At 40.3% G+C, this 22,807-nt stretch overlaps 1 protein-coding gene across 1 annotated transcript; it reads left to right on the top strand.

The window, feature by feature from the left end:
- Positions 1 to 786: 786 nt before the first annotated feature.
- Positions 787 to 22,505, top strand: LOC139471529 (uncharacterized). The gene is made up of 23 exons (XM_071253907.1): positions 787 to 982; positions 3,067 to 3,310; positions 3,408 to 3,570; positions 4,679 to 4,821; positions 5,967 to 6,117; positions 6,603 to 6,745; positions 7,838 to 7,994; positions 8,381 to 8,514; positions 10,461 to 10,584; positions 10,864 to 10,994; positions 11,898 to 12,027; positions 12,196 to 12,335; positions 12,588 to 12,741; positions 13,242 to 13,443; positions 14,216 to 14,352; positions 15,852 to 16,079; positions 17,586 to 17,809; positions 18,014 to 18,245; positions 18,467 to 18,740; positions 19,017 to 19,276; positions 19,499 to 19,736; positions 19,989 to 20,092; positions 20,491 to 22,505. Exons 2-23 carry the CDS (start codon positions 3,072 to 3,074, stop codon positions 21,235 to 21,237), a joined length of 4,455 nt encoding a protein of 1,484 aa, XP_071110008.1. The 5' UTR covers positions 787 to 982; positions 3,067 to 3,071; the 3' UTR covers positions 21,238 to 22,505.
- Positions 22,506 to 22,807: the final 302 nt, after the last annotated feature.

Raw genomic sequence — 22,807 nt, 5'->3', positions numbered from 1 at the left:
TAATTATGTCACTAAGAATGTGTTTTGTGACTTGATGCGAACCTTGCGACTAAAATGTGTTTTCAGTAGATACATATACTCACCACCGTAATAACGCGAACCATAGAGACACACAGAGAAATAGGTACGTTTAGAGATGTTTCCAGTGTGTACGCATTAATGACAAAACATACTATTAGTAAAGTTTTATTTGTCTTTATTCTTATCAGCTTCACGTTATTTCCAAAATTTACACGATAATCCTTCGTAAGACAAATGTTGCATCTCGAGTCATGGATCTATGACGTCACATGCGATGCGTTCATGAGCGTCGGTTCACACCACATAACAGTATGTTCGTTTGTGCATCGAACTAATCTGATATCTCTTGAATATGAGTAATTATTAATATATTAACCAACATATATGGTATTAGCGTTTCAATTGGTGTTGGAGTATATAAATATCTGTGTATTGATCCATGAGACGTCGGGTTGACGAGGCCTAACTGTATACAAGTCATACGTCTTTTGCACTACATGAATATATATCGCTTCATTATGTTCAATACATTGCACAATTCTCTTGAATACCTATATATAAACATAAACGATATCAGCGGCCTCGTTTTATCCTGGAGTGGTGTCGTATGGGCCATTATGTACCAGGTATTTCCATTGACAAACGTACGCGAGAATCAACGGCCTTAGCTGTTTAGACATTGCCATGGTAGCAAACATTGACTGGATGAATGACTGGAATCAGGTCAAAGTAGAGACAGCTATCCCGAGGCGAGTCCCACAACAGCCACTAGGGCTTGGTATCTGTGACACCACGCCGCCCGGCTTACTTGATGTCATTCTCCGTGAGACGCGTAACGTGGAATATATTTGGAGGTGGATGTACAGCATAGCGTGTATATAGATACTGGATACTGGACACTACTGATTGGATTCTAATGTGTGTTGTTTTTGCATTAGTACCTACAACTAACTTGACAAAGGTAACGCATCGGTTCTATATGAACATACACATTGAAATCATGTTGTCGTTTACATACAGTAATACCATCACAACTTGATGTTAAATGTTGCCTGTGTACATTAATCACCCTTAGACAACAAGTAAAGGTTAAGCATGTATGTATATGTCCAACATTGAAACCTTCATTCTAAGCACAGCATACAGCGTCTGTAACAAGGGACTACAGAGCCCAAACACGCAGCAATAGTGATTGACAACTGAACATGGGTCACATTGAACGGGTCACACGTGAAATCATCAATCGAGGGGACTCATTGTTTATACACCCTTGTTTAAAACCGAGTGTCCGAGTGAGGGGAAACATGACACAAGATTTATTGGGAATCGTTATTTATGCCATCTGGAAATAACGCACTATGACACGGTTGCTATAACACTCTCAGCAGTACTAGTTCATTGCGTGAATAAACATTGTGGCAGTTACACGCAGTGTACACAGTGATAAAGTAATCAAGGTCAACAAACCTTATTGTATTAAAGCGCCTCCGCCCTACAACGCAGTTCACTGATCACAGACACATGTTATGTGACATAAGTGACGGCGGTACACATACGGAGTGTTCCATTATCAGTGTTGATAAAGAAACAAAAGGAGAAATACTTTTAGTTGAATGTACCTCATTTTTAAGTCAATATTCTTAGACTAATAAGTGAGAAAGATTTATTCATAATCGAGAAAAAATAATTAAAAAACATAAAGGTACTGTTAGGTCCTTTTTCCTGAATACATATTTCAGTCGCTTGTGTTATCTGTATCTATTTCTTCGGGGGCGGTCGGGTAGCCTAGTAGTTAAAGCGCTCGCTCGTCACGCCGATTCCCGACGTGGGTACAATGTGTGAAGCCCATTTCCGGTGTCCCCCGCCGTGATATTGCTGGAATGTTGCTAAAAGCAGCGTAAAACCATACTCACTGTATCTATTTCTGTGTGATTTGTCGATCCGGAAGGGGAATCAGTTGCAGTCTCTCAGTCTTAACCATGGTACCATATGTTCCCGTTCAGATGAAAAAACCGGCTTGCCTTTGCATGTGTTTGTGACGGGTGTCACCGGTGGGGCAGGATACGCTTACCTTTTCGCGAACATCTTGTATCGTCACTATTTGATAGTGGATTCATAAACACATGCTCATGATATAGTAGGAACCGTACATTCGACTCTGCTTTTAGCAGAAATTTCTTATGAATTGTGAAAGGGCTTTGTCGCTTGTATGTATTCATACTCGCTCAGGTTGCATGCACGTCGTGTGCTTGAGAAACCAGTGTACTTTACTATCATGTGATGCTTCTGATATTGATGTAGAGTATGTTATGTTGTGGTATGGCAACTGGTCATTACATTAACGCAATATGCGCGACCCATGCGTCGTAGCCAATAGTAGAGTAAATAAATAAACAGCTATGAGAGGAGAATGTGTAAGAGAGGGTCGTGTAGTCTTATCTCGTGATAGTCCTTTCAGGTCATGCTTTTCATGTACACGGTGGACATATGTGCGTTGTCACTGAAGGCGGTGACCAGAGAAAGTTCCGGACAATTTGTCAAAAGTGAAAGCTAATGTCACCTGAAGTGTACTGAGAAAACAACATGTGTAATGTTTGATAAATAAATGTGAATTTGGGGGAAAGGACATTTAGGCAAGATGTAAGGTGGCTAGTGAGTGAGTGGATGGTTGGGTTTTGGGTGAGCGAGTGAGTTTATCTGCATAGACTATGCGTGCAGATGCGGGACGATTATTCATAACGGAGTGGTTTGTATATTCAATCCATTGTCGATTACATAATTCGGTCACAAACACAACTCAACACAACTCACCACAACCCAAATCCGACATACCACCAGGCAACTACCCCCACATCCCCACAAAGATTATTCCTTTGTCACTGGTGAAAGTATTCTTCTTCTACATGAGAACGAATCGGGGGTAATGCTATTACTGATTTGAATGATGTATACAGTGATTATTGTGAAGTTTAAATAGGAAATATTACTTATTTAATATATACATATGACATGGAACCCGATGACTTCCTCCCTCTGTGTCTACAGTGACGATGGAGCACCTGATACGAAGGTACAACTTCATGACGGCGGGCCATGACCAGAGAGTTGACTTCAGCAATGAACAGAGAATAAACTCCGACAAGTACGAGGCGGTGGTGAACGAGGAGGATCTCCTTGTGGCGTTCAGGTTGCTGAGGAAGGGGGTGTGTCGACCGGATTTCCCCGGGCAGCGTTCTGATCAGTTTTATTTCGCTAAAGATGTGCTGGAAAATTTGATGACTTGGTCAGAGTGAGTATTGAACATTTTCCTGGAATTCCATGTCTTTTATCATATCAAAACATGCATACATCTGTCCTACGTTTCTTCACCAATGAGTTTTTTTCAGGGATTTGATGGAAAATGGGAAGATGAAATCCTTGTCCCGCATCCACGACTTCTGCTTCGACTTCCTCCACGACCTGATCCAGCAGGGGCCGGGGACGACACACATGAAGTTGTGGAGCTTGATGTTTGGCAACCGTGGCTTTGGGTTTAAAGAGTATTATCATGTACGTGCACTTTGCATCTGTATAGTGAGAGGTATTATGAGACTGTCCTGGGGAGAGATTCCGGGGTAGAATAGGTTTTCAGCAACCCATGCTTGCCGTAAAAGATGACCATGCTTGTCGTAAGAGGCGACTAACGGGATCGGGTGGTCAGGCTCGCTGACTTGGTTTATACATGTGATCGTATCCCAATTGGGTGAATCGATAGATTGTCTGGTCAAATCTGGACTGGATTGTACGTCGATTATGTACAGATCGCCGTCATATAGCTTGGATATTGCTGAGTGCGGCGTTCAACAACAAATAAATAAACAAACAACAAACCTTCATCAACTCAGTTTATCTCAAATCGTAGCATCGGTAAATGCCTCAACACACTCCGTAGCCTTTCTACGGGGAGGTATAGCACATTATAGTACCTTAAATACACACTTTGCATAGTTTTCATTCATTAGTATTTGGATTAAACCAAATTTTATTGTCAGTAAATGCCAAATCCTGAAGTCAGGAAATTCTACACCCTAAAATCAGTAGTTGCTGAATCCGAAAGTTAGTAAATGCTAAATCCTAAAGAAACAAATGCTACACACTAAAGTCAGTAAATGTTAACTCTTAAAGAGAACAGCTACAACATACAAGTGGTCAGCCTGTGTCCTACTAGGACACGGTGGGTAGTGGGTTTAAACCCCGTAAATACTCATCTCAGTGATAAACTATCAACCTGCATTACTAGTATTTGGACTATGAGGTACTATTTAAAGATATGTTACGATTCCCTTACTATCGATATGCAGGACAGGACATGAGTTCACCTGATTCGTTATTCCAGACTTGATGGTCCAGACGATTTCACTGAGAACGGTTATGTCCGGTGAAGCAGTGTTTCACTGTTTTAGAAGGAGTAAACAGATGTGTGATAACTGCCATGATGTATCTGCTCCAAAAGCGCCGGCTCATGTTACGTAGCAGGGTATTAAGATCAGCACATTTTGAAGTATCAAGGAATTGGGTGGGTGCCGCATTGAATACTTTACTTTCAGTTCTGGTGGGTGTTTTCTTGACAATATGTACGATTATTCTCGGTGAAAGTTGTCAGGTGTTTTCTGTTTAGAACCTCACAGGAGACAAGCTGAAGAGTCACGTACGCTTTCTGATGAGGGAGTACAGGAGCCGGGAGCCTGGGCCTGACAGAGAGAGGTTCGAGATCACCTTTAGAACAGCCATCGATTACATCGTTGGAAAAGACTGCTTCAAGTGAGTATATAACTGTTATTTCCCATCGGGTTATAAATAACCAATTTTATAAAAATCGTATGTGCACAAGTATGTTGTTAACTTCCAGGGCGGCAATGTTGACGTTATTCGACCGTGACGTAAGGTCGTAATGACGTCAGACGTAAGGTCGTTAAGACGTCAGTCGTAAGGTCGTAATGACGTCAGACGTAAGGTCGTAATGACGTCAGACTAGCAACGAAGTAAGAGGTGAAGGTTTTCTTAGACGGCGGTCGTGTTCAGTGCATGTTTCTAAAGGGGAGTTCAAAATGATTGAGACATAACGGGTAATAAAAAGATTATTACACTCGCATGCACGTCATACTGATTTTACGAAATTCCTGTAAGAATCCATGTATTACCCTCGCTTAAAAAACAAAAATTCGTTTCGTAAAATCAGTATGACACAAATGTTTGTATAATAATATATATTAATGTTTTTGCAACTTTTACGTGTACAGACTTAAAATACAAGGATTTGCTTTTCCTGACATTTTCAAATGGACTCACACTACGCATGTTCACAGTGTATTAGTAAGCAAATAAAAAAGAGAAAAGCGCCCACTTGAAAGCTGTACGGGGATATCACATGACACTGTTAACTCACGGTACCGCATGAACATTGACAGTATTACGGCTACATGCATGTTTATCTGTTGTATCATGTATATCAACTATGTGGTCAGGTGAGGTGAAATTGGGTTTAACGTCGCGTCCAAAATTATTGCACTTATATAGCGACGTGCATGTACGTGTGTGTGTTTGTGATGCCGATTTATAGTGCTAGCTCACTGAGATACAATGCAGCAGTTTAACATAAATACTCCACTCAGACACAGTATACTGACTCCGAGTCGACCAGTCCTTGCTTTAGCCCCTTAATGCCGAGCGCCAGACAGGGTAACAACAAGTACCATCTTTTAACGTCTTTTGGTATGACGCGGTCTGGGATCGAAACCCGAAACCCGCTCTCAAGGCACACCCTACCACTAGACCACGGAGGCGGTTCAACTATGTGGAGGTTTCAAATCTGCATTAATATAATTTTGTATTCACTTCCAGAAGTTGCGTTAATAAGATGGAATGTGCAGTCTCCACGCCAATTAGAATGTTGCCGTTAATTTCAGAGGGGAAACTTTCAAGGAAACGCAGACAGAGTTCATAGAATTGTACATTTACCTAGAGTTAACGTTCCTGACTCGTTCAAAGGAAGTCCAGGAAATCCACCACCGCATTCCACATAATCTGTGGTATATATACGACAGGAACATCTTCAAGGTGAGAACACGTTGTGCATACGTGTGAGTGTGAGTGCGAGCGATAGAGAGATCGAAGAGAGAGAGAGGGGGAGAGAGAAGAGAGAATAAAAGATGATTAAAGAGAGGTTGGATGGAGGATAGAGGGAGAGGAGAGAGTGAGAGAAGAGAGAATAGAAGAGGTTGGATGGAAGAGAGAGAGAGAGAGATAGAAGAGAGAGGGAGTAGGGAGAGAGAAGAGAGAATAAAAGATAATAAAGAGAGGTTGGATGAGGGATAGAGGGAGAAAAGAGAGTGAGAGAAGAGAGAATAAAAGATAATAAAGAGAAGTTGGATGGAGGATAGAGGGAGAGGAGAGAGTGAGAGAAGAGAGAATAGAAGAGGTTGGATGGAAGAGAGAGAGAGAGAGAGAGAGAGAGAGAGAGAGAGAGAGAGAGAGAGAGAGAGAGAGAGAGAGAGAGAGAGAGGGAGGATTGAATTTAAAGCAAGTAATCATCCGTTGCTCAGGACATCGTTGACCCCGAGATGTACAAACGTTTCCTGAAGCGTCTTGCAGACATCATCTGCAACCTCAACCTCACCACCGAGGAATCTGAGAAGGTGCTCAAGAGTGTAACTGATATTGTTCAGATGTTGCTGTCAGCGATCGGGTGAGTAGAATCCGTGATACGTGTAGTCAATCAATGTCCCTTGGACATGGTATGTAAGTATATAGTACGCATGGTAGTACACACGACACATGCAGACAATCAGTGTTACTTTAGCCCTGACATGTAAGCGAGTACACACGACACATGCAGCCAATCAGTGTTCCTTTAGCCTTGACATGTAAGCGAGTACCCACGACACATGCAGACAATCAGGGTTCCTTTAGCCCTGACATGTAAGCGAGTACTCACGACACAAGCAGACAATCAGGGTTCCTTTAGCCCTGACATATAAGCGAGTACACACGACACATGCAGACAATCAGTGTTCCTTAAAACCTGACATGTAAGCGAGTACTCACGACACATGCAGACAATCAGGGTTCCTTTAGCCATGGTAAGCATGTGAGCAAGTACCCTCGACTCAATCCATTTCCTTTAAGCATTTGATCTGTTTGTACCAACGACCCTAGTGAGCAGTTAGTTGTATCCCTGTCATCTTTAGACCACTAGCGTACTTTTGTGTGACCATACTTGTATCGACCGACTTCTTATGTATTATATAGTTTTCATGTTAACTTGTCCACTTGATAACAAGATGCTTTCCATTGTTTCACCGTTCTCCCCAATGATCAGTCTATAAGTTGTAGACCGTCACTTATACCTGTAGCTGTCCAGGGCCCGGTTCCACAAAGCGATCTTGGTGCTAAGATGATCGAAACTCCCATACTTTAACATAGGCTTATGATAGTCGTAGCACTAAGATGATTGTTACTCCCATACTTTAACATAGGTTTACGATGGTCTTAGGACTAAGATGATCGTAACTCCCATACTTTAACATAGGCTTACGATAGTCGTAGCGCTAAGATGATTGTTACTCCCATACTTTAACATAGGCTTACGATAGTCTTAGCGCTAAGGTCGATGTGTGCAAGTGGTCCCAGTTGTTTTGTGACACCCCATTCTCATATTGACCCGCGTACTAATCATATTTAAGTCATATCTCCGATTTCCAGAAGGCTCAAGGTCATCTCCTCTTTAGACTGTCTGCCCACCACAGCCTTTACTAATCCTGCGATTATATCATTCCAGCAAGACGTTCATGCTGCACAAAGTTCACGCAGACATCATGGACTTTGTGACTGCGATCTGCACCAGAAAAGCAGGGAGCCCCATCCACCCCATTATAAAGGCTGTTGGATATTTCCTGTTCCACACAAAGGAGGAGAAGGACAAGCCTACTATAACGGTGCGAATCACATAGACAACCACCCGAGTGGATACAGAGGTGGTTTTGGTGGTGATGTATTTGATACGGGTATCAAAGTTGTGTTTTGAACCTTATGTCTGCAGTGTTTCGGCGACTGTTTTCAGCCTAGTTACGTTTTTGATAAAGTATGTAATATTTTAGGTCCACCTTTAAGTGTATGCTTTCTTTTGCCCGGTAGTTTATTAAAAGTTATTGTGTTTGCAAAGCGAACATATTTCTTTAACGTTTTTTCAGTGTTCACCTTACCGAAGTACTATTAGCTATACGCTGTCAAACTTTCGGGCCTCCCATTCGTCTGCTCACCGCGACAGATGTTGCGTAACGTTGCATGATTTGTAATCCTTGCAATTTCTCTACTTATTAAGGGCAACTCTGAGCTGTTCACTGTGATGGCGAGGAAGCTGATTGAACTGTTGACCAACCTGGAGGACCACACCCTGATGCGTGTCAAATTTGTTGACGCAGCTGTATATGATGTTCTTATAAAGGCCATGAACAAGTAGGTCCTGTGTTCATGCTAACCTGCTATATCTAGAAAAAAATAACAAAAAGTATCCATCTCTTCAGGCAATGAAAGCAATGTTTCCTATAATATATATTCTCGTAAATATCACATATCTATGGTATGCGCTGTTCAGATATTTGACTCTAACATTCAACCAATACTGACTATTATACTATTAATTTGAGGATTAAAAACAGAACAACTATTTTAAGCAAATGTTGTCAAATATTGGTGGAAAATAACAGATATCATATGATAAGAAACTGTGACAATGATGGGATTGTGTCTGACGAATACATTAGACTTCTTTTAGTCAGGAGACAGGATTTGCTTTTTTGTATAGATTACGGAAAACCAAATTCAGAGACACATTTTGTAAAACTATATTCAACCAATGAATTTGCACCTGAGAAACATATACTTGAATTTCAACAAGAAATGCGTACATCTCAAGATGTATTTAGCTTACCAGAACAAACTGATGACGTACGTGGCAAGATGATCAACATTAAAGCATTTCATTGACACATATTGTCATAGATGTGATTATCATGTTGACGTTGGATAGCATTGTTAGTTAACATCACTGCACTAATTGTTTGATCAAAGAACTTGAAAAGTGACATATCAAACAATGCCATATATAAGGCCAGTATGTTAACTGAACAAAATCTGCCAAAACAATTATAACTACTATCAACGTTTAACTTGACTCTAAAACCTAAAACATGTCCATTCCTCTTTTGCAATGGATTCCAAAGTCACATAAAACTCCATACAAACAGAGATATATTGCTGGATCCACAACATGTACCACCAAATCCCTGACTCCACGATTAACCACAATTCATAATAAAATCAATGAATGACTTTCTATATGTTCACAGAAAATAGTTGAGAAAAGTGGAGTTAAAATCATGTGGATTCTCAAAAACACATAGGATTTGCTTAAAGTTTTGCAATATCTCAGAGAAGCATCAAGTTCAATTCTGTCAAACCAGTTGATTTTACCACCTTGTACCCCACTATCCCACATGACTAACTTGAGGAAACACTTCATTCCTTGATCCATGGGGCATTTGTTAAACGTGGTGACCATACATCTATGTAAAGGTTGAGGGTAGGACATCTTCTAGGAAAGAAGTAGGTATCCCCCATGGGTACTCCCATGTGCTCCCCTTCTTGTCGATCTGTTTCTTTATGCATATGAATCAGAATTTCTGCTCGGATTGGTCGAAACAAGGTAATTTGGCCAAGAGAACTTAAGCTTCATGTATATCAACTATCTGATATCATTCAATGACGGTCAAATAGCAAATTCCCTTTCACCACTGATGTCGGTGGCGACCTGAAAATATAGGAGACCAGTGAAACTGCCTCAGCTGTTTAATATTTAGATCTATGCATATCAGAGTGACAAGACACTCTCAACAAGACTGCATTACAAGAGGGACGACGTTGAAATAGTCAACTTTCCCTTTATGTTGAACACTATTCCTGCAACTGCAAATTACTTTTCACAACTCATGACGTACAATCAAGCGTGCCCTTTTGGCGAAGATTTCCAAGAGCGTAACTCGACTCTTGCACAAAAGTTGTTTAATCAAGGTTACAACATTCAAGGCCTAAGTTAAGTTTTATGGTGGACATGGTATTTTCTGGTGTGTTGCTTTAGCATATGTTTGTGCCCCCGGTGGGGCACGATACGTTCATATACATTGATACATTTAGTCTGCTTCTTTCAAGTTTTAATTTAATCCTAATGAATTTGTTGCAAATTATCAAACATTGTATACGTTTAATTAAATACGTTTGAGCTTCAATATGTTTTATATGTATCATGCGTAATACGTGTCTATGTATGAACACTTGACTGTACTTTGGACTATGTGGCGTCACATACATTTGAAAGAGAACTACATATTGTGAATATGTTGCAGAACTCCTGAACACCGTCGGCTGATGATAGACCTGATGAAGGCATGTCTACGGATCAACCAGCCGATGACAGCCAAGGCGGCCTATAATTGCGTCAGGGAAGCTGAAAAGTTTCTGAAATGGAAGGTGCCATAATCAGCGACCACGTTAGTGTCGCTATATTATTCTCCTACACAGAATTAGAATCAACAGCATCTATAACTAGAATTGATACATTGTATGCAGAATTTATCAAAGGGACTTTTTTAAAGATTTAAATTTTTTTAACTAGACTTATCCTATTTTTCATACAACCTAAACATTGAGAATTAATCCAAAATAAGAAATATATAATGTAAGAATTCAAGAAATGAATGTGTCATGCTATGGAATCTGTGGTACCATGATCTTGATGATTGTTTTCAGGAGCATGTGAAAGATGCGCATGAGATTCTGGACATCTTGATGACAGTCCGAGTGTTTGGAGAAGAGAAAGAGATCAAGGAGTTTGCTGAATCCTACAAAAACTTTTGCAGTTACTTCGCCGATCAATTGAAGTAAGGTTACAATTACCCATATGTATAAGTGAAATTGGTTTACAAAACGTGTATGTTCACCTGCAAGCTAAGATTTACATTGAGGAACAAGTTTTCATGTCAATTATGATTTCAAGCTTGAAAATCTCTTGTGATATCCCGTAGAGATTACGGGTTAGAATATGGAGTTTCCGACTCTGGGACGTCCGTGTCATCGTGCCCCGATGGATTGGAACGGTGCTCATGCTTTCAGTCACTGGCTATCCTTATCCAGACTCCATTATACAGTCCGCCTTTACTAGTCCAGGACAACACTACGAACCAGTAAGCTACAGGGTGATCCAATCTCTGCAGAGATGTATCGTACCAGAGTAAATATCTCATGTTAAGTACGTCTTTGTATATCGTTGGTGCTGTACCTACATTGTGAAACACGTTTGTATTTACTTGCAAAGTGAAAAACGTGTGCTTTTACCTACTTTGTGAAACACGTATGTATAATAGTACGCATGCTCTCTTGAATTCCACCCTTCATGGTGCCAGATTCGTCTCTGTATGTATTCACAGAGACTGATTGCATAGAGATTCTCTCCAAACGCAGCCGCGTGACAGAGGCATGAAGAAGCGATAGGGTAGACAATACCCGATCATAGTATGAGCAATTATCCATGCTGTTGGGATACAATAACACGCAAAAGTCACATGGAAACTAAGAATTGGCCTTTCCTGATCGCCACATGACCTTAGTACTATCAGTATACAGTGACACGTGCCTTAACCATCCCCACTTTAGCCCCTTCGCGGTGCTTTGAAACTTGGAAACCCAGAGAACACGGATGAAAGATGTACTGGTGCGAGTGATATCACGCAAGGTAACCTTTGGTTTGTTTGGTTCAGCGTAAACTATATACATTTTGTTTCCAGGAGGGATCGTATCATTCCCCAAATGGTTGACAAAATGGTCGAATTTAGTTTGAAAATTCTCGAGAGGAGAGAAGGGCGCCTGTTCGAAGCTGGACGTGAAGTTGCAGATGAAATAGAGTTCATCGGAAAGGTGAGTATACTTGTGAATGGCGACTTCTGGACTGACGACAATCCTGGTAATTGTTCTTCTAAACAGTTTTTATCTTTGGTGACAGTAGCCATCTTGCAGTTGTTCTTGTCTTTTACGGGTTTATAACACAGGATTTTAATATTTGTTCTAATGATTGTATCTTTTCAGAAAAACAAGGACCTGATAATGTCGACGTTTTCCAATCTGCTGCCCTTCCTGAAGGATCCCAACTTTCCCTGGAAAGCCGACTGGTTCGGTTATTCGGGCAGGATTGTTAGCAAGCTTGCCTCGAGCTCGATTGAAGCCTTGTGAGTTGTACATGTACACTGCACGGATATATAGACACTGACACAGGACGAAATAGGCAAAATGTGATATTTGTACAAAGTGTTAAAACTGACATATACACTATATACTGTAACGTACAGCTTGACTGAGATTAAGTGCAATTGACAGACCCAAACAGATTAAAGATACATTGACAGACCCAGACAGATTAAAATAAACCTAATGACAGATTAATGCTAACTGATGGCTAACGACAATTCTTTATCTTGCAGAGAGCCAAAAAGCATTACTGAAAAGGACCTAAGTGTCATTGCCTACTTCGTGATGACGGTGATGAAGGGAGACTTCATTGATGAGGAAACTAACACACCAAGCACAATCTACTTCCAGCTGTACTGTTCAGTCGCGACACAATTTCTGAGCCTTGTAAGTAGTTTAGTTTCAACATTATTCGCCTATAAATGGACGCGTTGTATGAGAATACTTTCATGAAATAGTTAACCAGAACCATAGTCATGGTTGAACAAGAATTCGAACCTACGATTATAAATTCTCGTATGTATAAGGGATGCATCTCTGCACAATGACTTCTACTTATAGAGTCCTCTGGTTTGATGAGTTCCACACTCTACATGGTATAATCCACGTAGTTTCATCTGCCTGATACTTCACGGGGTTTCGGCTAATATTTGTTGCTTTTAATATAATCTGCTTGGACAATAATCAACGCCATTTGAAACCTCTGATTGAGCAATCAAAATCTGTTATGTTCCAACTTCATGGTATAATTTGATATAACCCATCTATTCACTCATACCTTATATAGAAGGAATATTGATATCCCAGGTGATATATTTGCTACACATTATCACACAGTCAACCTACATGCATTACTTGTATCATCATGGAACCTTCTTCTCCCTAAGCTGGACGACCAGGAGAAGATGCAGCGAGCCATCCTGGTGGTGAGAGAAATTGTCAACTTGCTGTCTCACGAATATAGCGAAGTTTCTGACATGGCCATGGCCCAGGTCAGCGTTGTTGTGGGGAATGGGTCAAAAATCATGGCACCGTTCTTTCCCAAGCTGATGGACGTCTACATGGACACAGAGAATTCCACATTGTTATGTATGTTTTACGTTTCGACTTTACGTGAATAATGTCATTATTCCTTCATGCAACAAAAGGTTGCTTTCATTCAAGCTGTCCTTCTTTCGTTCATCTTGGAATTTGTTAGTGAGGACGATTTCACGGATGTGTCTGTCGTGGAAAAAACCTAATGTTAAACCTATATTAGTACTGAGACTCTCTTGTTTGAAGGGAAATGATAATGTATGTCACTTTGGGTTATGAATTTAGGACGAGGTAAGCAGTTGCTTGTATCTGTGCATACTGTGAAACTCCGTTATCTCGACGTGATTAAAACCAGTTTTTTACCGCCTTCGAGAAAGGAGATATATATGCAGTATTGCAATATGATATATCATCACACGTTTAGTGTAGACCTCTTTCAACATCTACATGTAGAATAAGGTGGATGTTACCACGGCCACCGTATGGATTCCTGGTTAGAATAGGTTCCCACCAATTTATGCTGGCCATACGAAGCGACTAAATGGGCTGGGTGGTCCGTCTTGGTGACTTGGTTGATTGCGTGTCATCGTACACCGACGGCGTGGCTCGTTGCTCACAATATCTATCTCTTGATTGTCCAGATTGTACATACTCGATTCTTTACCATCCACCGTCATACAGTTGAAATATTGGTGAGTGTGGCGTTTAAACAACAAACAAACACACACCCAATCATACGATTTCATGATCCTTAAATTTGTTCATAAGGACGATTTCAGGGAGAGATTTCATTATATTACAAATACCTTGACTGTTTTTTTTTTAGATTCCCTAAGTCAAATCTACCCACACTACCCCAACCTTCAAGATCAACAATTCCAAACCCTCTTCGAGTTAATCGACACCCCAGAACGGTCGTCTGTATTACACTGGTGTACAGAGATAGCCAAGAAACAACCGAATGTAAGTTGGTGTAATAGTGAAGTATAATCAAGTGTTAGTGGATACAAACCGTTTTATAGCGGAGGGTAATATATACATAACGCTATGTGTTGACCAAAATGAAACAATAATTTATCCAGAAATCTATACGCAAAAGAATTCAGTGTGAAACCAACAAACCACAAAAAATGGTAGACAATTAATACTTGTAGTGTTAAGGTGTACGAATCAATACCAGTTACTGCACAACAATTACAATACCCAACATATATACTTCCACACCACTGCTTACATTATATATTACTATATTCTTGACAACCAATTATTGTCAAAACACAATGCCATAAACTTCTACCGAATCTTAGCAGAATCAATGTCATACAATCACAACACTGTTCATCACATTACACTGCAGCCCTATAACAATATGGAATAAAATACGGGAACGTATGCATTGAATGTCAAATCAAAGGTAAAGACGTGCATGCTTACAGCTGTGATTGAACCCGATTAGGACCAAATTGCCCCGGACAACTTTTGTTTTGACATATTCGTGATGAGGCTGCTGATGTTAGCTCCACGCATCGTGAGCACCACCACTCTGCAGAGCTCAAAGATTTTATCCAGATTGTGATGCAATCGGACATAAATTCAAGGTTAATCCCACAGATTTCAATGGTATAAGTCAGGATTTGTGGCTAGCCAAGGCTGACCAGATGTTCTCTTTCATAAAATAAACTCAACCGACACACGAGCTGTGCATGGCTATGTGTTATGTTGTAAACTGTCGCTCAATCCTACACTCAAAGGGTTCGACGGCCGGCCTCATAACCACATCAACCCCTGTGAGTCAGTCATCAAGATTGGTAACGTCGGTCACTCTGAACAGCTGTAGGTGATGATAGCCCAAATCATCAGAGAGCCACCACCATATTGATCTTGAGCTAAATCGGTATACTGCTGCTAGCTCTCACACATTGTCTAATTGTTCCTTTACATATTCATGGCAGCATCACTGTGAAAGAAATATTTCATTTAAAATATTAACACATAATATAAAGATATTGAAATGTAGTTCTTGATTTACTTAGATTAAGTGAAGCAAACGTTGCCATGAAATGTCCGAAAATCCGACAGGCAACAAGTGGCAAGGATATATTTGTTAACATTGAGATACATTTATCTGGCCGTTGTTCTATCACAACTATGGTAACCGCATCGATACCTTTGTTCGTGGCATCAAATAACAAATCATTTCTCTATCCTTCACGGTTGTGACAATCCGACACAAACTGAAAATTGACAAAATACAAAAGGCTCAATTGAAACAATAGATTAATCTCTAAAATTAAAAAAACCAAAACAACAAATGATTGATTAAACATTATAACAAATTATAATGACAAATATATCACAATTTAAAATGGTAGGAAGGAAACATTTATGCAAATGACCTTGCACTTTGATCAGAATGGTGTACCATACATGTAACTATCTAGAGATATTTGAACTATTTCCAGTTGTTCACTGAGGACCATATTGTAAAGCTGATTGAGGAGATGTTCCAAGGCGATGAAAGGATGCAGGCAATGTATTTGATGGTCATGGAACCACTCTCCAAGAAGATGCCAAGAGAGCTCATCCCCCACCTGAAAACCCTGATGGAAGGCGATGTTAACTCCCAATACGGTGCCAAGTATCAACTCTTCGTTGTTCTGAAGAATGTGGCCATTATGAGTGACGATGAGGTACGTTGTTCTTAATATATTCAAATGTCAATACACTGCGCCTTACAAAACACTAAATTGGCACAAACATGATGGCAAATCCTTTAAAACATCAAATTTAGAATGCAAACAATATATTCTGCTCGATCCCATTAACAGAAGGTGGTTACAGATGTATCAAACAGACACTAAGGTAAAGTCATAGATTACTGTAGACAGTCACTGCCAGCAAAGACACGGATCCAGTCGATACTACCATAGTTTGGATGTGCATTTCTTCGTTTTGTTCACTAGGATGGGTCGTAGCAAGGATATTCGAGAACGATCATGCAGTCAAACTCTCTAGCGTTTCTCAATGTATACTAAAACGCTGAGTTCAAGATAAAAGGGTCTAAATGATCAGAAAGAACGCTTCTGTGCATATTCGTGCTCGGGAATTCCCAGGGGTTCCCCCGGGATGTGGAAGTAGTCCGTCAGTGTTTACGTCATTTCAAGAACATGATCTCTTGAAAAACGTATGAACGTCAAGTTGTGTCTTTCATAAACTTATGAACGTCAATTCCGCGGTCAGTTGACCGATTTCTCGTCTAATTGAAAAACCATATATCGTGTAAACTTCAAATTAAAAAATTATTCTAGTTTATCCGTCGAAACGGATCCCATTGAAATGATATGAATGGATCACTGAAAGTTTTATCGTTAAAACACAAGTTTGATACATTTTCACTTGTACTATTTAGCAAGAAAAGTACAGTAAGTTAAAGGAAGTGAAACTTAAATGAAACTAAACTGGGCCGTTTTCTGACGCTGCCACAGTACTACAAGGCAACAAGAGGTACTGAGGAACTATTCAATTACGATTTTAAGAAATGAATTTAGGGTTTCAGTTTAGTGGCACAAGCAAAATATATGGCACATGATAGTACTGTGCTAGCAAAGTACGTGTTTGAGTGACAAATCATGTTTGAATATAGATGTGGGATTTCAAGCAGGCCTTGGTGGCAAACGTGGATGAGACTTGTTTTATTTTTGCTGGACTGTTCGTACACGTAGAAACACTTGATCCAGTACTGCACTCTATGGAATACTGAAAGGGACATTCTCGCGCTCTCGCGATTTCAAGATCAGTTTCTCTATCAGTTGATCGACATCAATAACTTGTTGGTTTGTGTTGAAATATAACACACCTCAAATAAATAAATATCATTATTATAAAACACATTTATCACACAGATAGAGGACCTAAATCTATAACGTAACTTGGACAAAAAACGGTAAGGCTGTTACGGTTATAACGAACTAAAAGGGGCCACTAAATTTAGTTCATAATAACCGTAGTTCGTTATAAGCACATTTACTGCATATAAACAGCAAATGGACGGGACCAAAAACAGTTTGTTATATCCGTCAGTTCGTTATAAGTGTGTTCGTTATGAACTAGTTTACACTATTACATATATCAATATAGACCATTGAATAGCCAACAGCTCGGTACAGGTATTAATTACGTACATGTTCGTAACACAGACTGTGGCAGAGGAAGTGATGGCATATCTAGAGAAGACCCTTCGAGATCCTGAAGACGTCATGGTGACTTCCTCCTGTCTCAATGAGATGCGTGCTATAGGTGGTGTATACAGACCACTGTTGGAGCGGCGTAAACCAGCCATAGAGGACTTGAGGAAACGATCTACTGTCCAGACAACAAAGGATCAGTGTACCTTCATCTTGGATGTTCTGGAAGGAAGAAGGTGAGAATACTATGGCACTGTCCAAAACTTCATAAAGATCTGAAAATTATGCCTGGTAGAACTTGTGGAGTTCTTCGACACACTTGAAGTAAAATTACATATTTTACTTCTTTCCAAACTATAACTTTCATTACAGCAATGCGTCACTGATCCGTTCATTGAAAGTCGCTTCTCTGACAATATACTATGTTAATATGCCTACAGCCTGGAGTCCCTGGCTGAAGAGATCAAGGATGTAAAAGAAGATGTGGAGGTACTGGACACACGAGTGACCAGGACTGAGGTTGGCCTGGTGCTGCTCAACCAAGAGTTGGGTGAGCAGCGGGAGGAGCTGGATGGGGTCAAAGTCGACGTTAAGGCTCATGGCGAGAAGATTGGCCAACTGGAGGAGACAGTGGATGACACCAAGGCTAAAGTGGAGGAACTCGACGGAAAGGTAAGCATGGTTTGAAAGGAGTGATCCTCGAATTTTTCAAGAACAACGATGTAAAAACACGAAATTTTGTATGGTAATGAACAACATCTAAACCATCTGTACCATTCAATATAATATGGAAAATTGCTAATACTGTTACGTTTGCTACTGATTGTGCTTGTAAAGTAAACAAAGATCATTGGAGTCTAATTTCACAACTCTCTCTTTCATCAATCATCAAGACACTCAGTCATGCTCCCTTTTGGGCAAGAGACGTGACCAAACTGCTCAACCCTGAAGACCTTCTGGACTGGACACTTCTCTCTAGACGTCTTGGCTACACCAATGATGACATCAGGAGCTGGGCTCAGATGCACGACCCATGTATGGCCATGCTGAATGAATGGTACGCCACTCGGAAGACGAGGGAAGCCACATATGCTGTGCTGACAGCACTGCAAGAGATGGACAGGATGGATGCCGCTGTGATCGTGGAGAATGCAATGAAGATGACAGGTAAATACACGAATTGCATATTTTTTATCATATGTTTACCAACCGTTATGTAAATGTTTAACCATTTTTGAAGATCACAATTCCCACTACTAAATTAATGTAGAAGAATGATATTGTTATTTTTGTATTTACTCCAACAGCTTTATCCTGGCGTTGCAGCAGTTGTCACCATCAATGGAAAGTTCAATTATTACAAAGTCTTATAATCAAGTATTGATGTCTCGTCAACATAGTTTTAAGATAATAGAATGGTCACATGTTTAATTATTTTCTCAGAAGCTGTAGTCGAGGACGAAGAGTTTGAGTACCCAGAGCCTCCAGAGGTGTTTATCAGCTACCAGTGGGGAATCCAGAACGAGGTGAAGCTTCTGAAGGTGCACCTGGAGAAGGCAGGCTTCACATGCTGGATGGACATTGGTCAGATGGGAGGCGGAGACAAGCTGTTCGAGAAGATTGACCAGGGAATCAGGGCAGCCAAGATCATCATCTGTTGTGTCACTGGGAAATATGCCAAGTCTCCAAACTGCAATAGAGAGGTATGTGTCCGGATAATTTCCATTGACATTAAAGTCTATTTTCTAACAACATCAAAGTTTCAAGTGTTCCACAAAAGAATATTTAATAATCCATGACATCATTCATCTGGGGGTTAATAATTTCAATTGCTGAGAAACTGTGACGAAAAGGCGTATTGTGTTCGAAATGTGTTCGATGAAGTGCATTGATTTTTATGTGGACATGTTGTGTTTTGGCTTAAGGTGAACCTCTCGGTAAGCCTGGGTAAGCCCATCATCCCTCTGTTGATGGAGAAACTATCATGGCCACCACCAGGCTCAATGGGGCCAATCTTCAGTGAGTATCTGTTCATCCGATTCTTCACCCGGCCTGGGGAGGAGACTGGTGACATCAGGTACTGGTCAGCAGCCAAGTTCCAGGAACTCCTGATGCAGGTCAACTACAACAACGTCAAGCCGGAGGAACATAAGGTGGAAAAAGGTGGGCAAATTGGGAAGCATAGATAACGAGAGGGGAGGCATGTGTGGATATTTATGTAATGCATAATTCAGTGAAGATATTCCAGATATGTTGGATTTCAACTTTGACCAGGTATGCTGAAATGATAGTTACATTCGAAGGATGAGAACGTTATCTTAAACATTTCTGAAATCTTCTACCTAATAATCTATTATTGTTGAAACTCAAATGAATTTGAAAGAACGCCATAACATATGTTTTTTTCACACAAAGAATACAAGAACTGGTGGTGTCCTGTGGCTGAAGTAATCAAAATAGAAAAGAAGGATGTGAAGGCGATGACGGCCACCAGTCAGCAGAAACAGGAGGAGGTTGAAGTAGGTGGAACAGACCGAATATTTGATAAACTATAGTTTACTTTTGATATTTTTGCCGTGGTCACATTTGTGGATCACAGGCTTATATGTTCATTCTGAACTGCAGTTATCTGAGTTTTGTTTGCATATAAAAACGAGGAATAAAAGTGTTACCTTTAGATCATGAAATCTTTTCACTTTTTGATAGTGATTCACTAATGCATGCTATAGCTGGATGATATACAATGGATTCTGCTTTTGTCAAAGATTTCTTATGAATGTGGAAAGGGTTTTGTTCCGTTTATTACAATATTTAAAGTCGCATCATTGTTGGTAGAATATTTTGTACATGCTTAGAGGTGATTAAATATACTGTTTATGTGTCACATATTTACTGTTTCCGTGTTTATTTGTTACAGGCTGGAGCAGCCTCTCCTGATGTATTCATCTCCTACCAGTGGGGAAAACAGAAGCAGATTCAACTCATGTACAAGCGTCTAACTGAGATGGGCTTCACCGTCTGGATGGACATCTACCAAATGGGAGGTGGGGACTCCCTCTATGACAAAATTGACAAGGGTGTGCGGGGGGCAAAGATCGTGCTCACGTGTGTCACCTCGAAGTATTCTCTGTCAGCCAACTGCAGGAGGGAAGTCAGTCTCGCTGATGCCCTCAAGAAGCCAATAGTGCCTCTGTTGCTGGAGAAGATGACATGGCCGCCATCTGGTCCGATGAGCATGGTGTTCACTCAGCTACTGTACATCAACTTTGCCAAGGATGAATCTGTTCAGGAAAGATGGGATGGAGAAAAGTTTGATGAACTATTGACCAAATTAGATCAGTACGTGCCGAATATTATTGTGTCAGGTGATGAGGAACCAGAAGAACCTGTTCCGTCCACTGAAGTGAATACTGACGATAAGGAGGACACACCACCACCGACCCCAGAGCCGGATCAACCACCACAAAAACAGCAGCCGTCTCAACAACAGCAACAACCACGAACAGAAAGGATTCCACAGCAGTATCAGCAACCTCCTCCACAGCAACCCCCGCCACAATCCCAGCCGCAGCAACAGCCCCCGCCTCAGCAGCAACCACAGAGACATCAACCACCGCCCAGTCAACCAGAACAAAAGAAGTCAAGGTCCTGCTTGATATTGTAGAAACACATTTATCCTTTCCTGAACACCTGGTGTCATCAGTGATCCATCCACATAGTTTTTTTTCACTTCTATTTTGCCTTGTTCGCCCATTGGGGTCGGTTTCAGCGGAGAATCAAGACTGGATATTCTTGTGTTGATGTTTAACTTAATGGCAAACTGTGACAAACTGTAAATAAAAGCGATAAAACCCTTTCCACGTTCATAAGAAACTTCCGCCTTAAGCAGTCATTTCAGTTATTTATCTTCTACTATTTTTTTCCATCTTTTGATTTAATCGTAATACTTTTGCATTGTTCACTTTAACCAACGAGGCGCCAATAGTGAACTGAACACTTCTACAATTTACCCATAGGAAGAGAGATGCCAAGCTGTACATTATGTATATGTGTAATTGATTTTCGTCATCTTGTTACATAGAAAACCAATGAAATAATATAGTTTAGTGTGTTCATAGTATTACGAATACATGGCAGAAACACTTTGAATACAGTACATGTATTTCCATGTATTCTTAATACTACATAGTCTCTTATTAGCGTAATGTGATTGGCACGAAACGGGAATCTGCACTCAAAGATGTGTTATTTGAGTGAGTGTAATAAATATAATATATAATATGAGATAATTATGTTAATAATCATGTTGATAATGTGTGCGTGCGAATCATTGATCGATTTGTTAATGGGTTAAAAGCATGTTTGTGGACATAAACTGTGATATTACTGGCTGCCGAATGTGAATACTCCATCCACAAATTACTTCTTGAAACTGTTCATGATGCGTCCTATAATTCTGTATGCCTAACTGTGATACTCATGCTTTGTATCTATTTAAAAAAGAGATTTTATTCATGTGATATTTTTATGAATGTAGATATGTAAATCCTCCTTTGTGTAAACTGTCGGTTAAAAGAGAGTATATACTTAAAAACTGGATTTGACCAAAATATTACAAACGTAAACAAAAAATTACTAAACTGAAAACAGTCGCCGAAACACTGCAAACATACATCCAAAACACACATCCAAAACATACATCCGAAACGCGCATCCGAAACGCGCATCAAAAACATAACCATGCAAAAAACATATCTTGTTTGTTTCTTTTTAGCCACCATCAAACATGAGTGTATACGTTCTTAGGCCTGGCAGTGAATGTGTTTCTAACCTCGTCTCCACTGTGTATGAAGCTGCTGTTGATTATTGTCAAGTGCTTATTTATGCCAATACTGTGTCTTATACAGAGAACTATACACCGAATAAATGAGACTGAAGACTGATAATCTTGGTCATGTTGCATAACGATCTCACGCTTGGACGTCGCATCAAAGTGCCGCTCACTAATTAGCAAGAAACACTCACCTGTATTTGTCGTGTCACATGGTTGAAAATAGTGTTCATTTCTTCAAATAAATTTTTCCCTGTGGACATTCCAGGACAGTCCTCTCGTGAACGCTTGGGTTAGTTTGACCAGGACTTAGTGGATTGCGTGTCACTGTGCCCTAATGACATGTCATTGAGTCCTGATGGCATGTCATTGTGCCCTGATGGCGTGTCATTGTGTCCTGGTG

This window comes from Haliotis cracherodii, unplaced genomic scaffold (assembly GCF_022045235.1).
Source record: "Haliotis cracherodii isolate W230 unplaced genomic scaffold, xgHalCrac1.p SCAF_1, whole genome shotgun sequence".
NCBI lineage: Eukaryota > Metazoa > Mollusca > Gastropoda > Lepetellida > Haliotidae > Haliotis > Haliotis cracherodii.
Note: the sequence above shows the minus strand (reverse complement) of the source record. Positions and strands in the feature narration are given on the sequence as shown.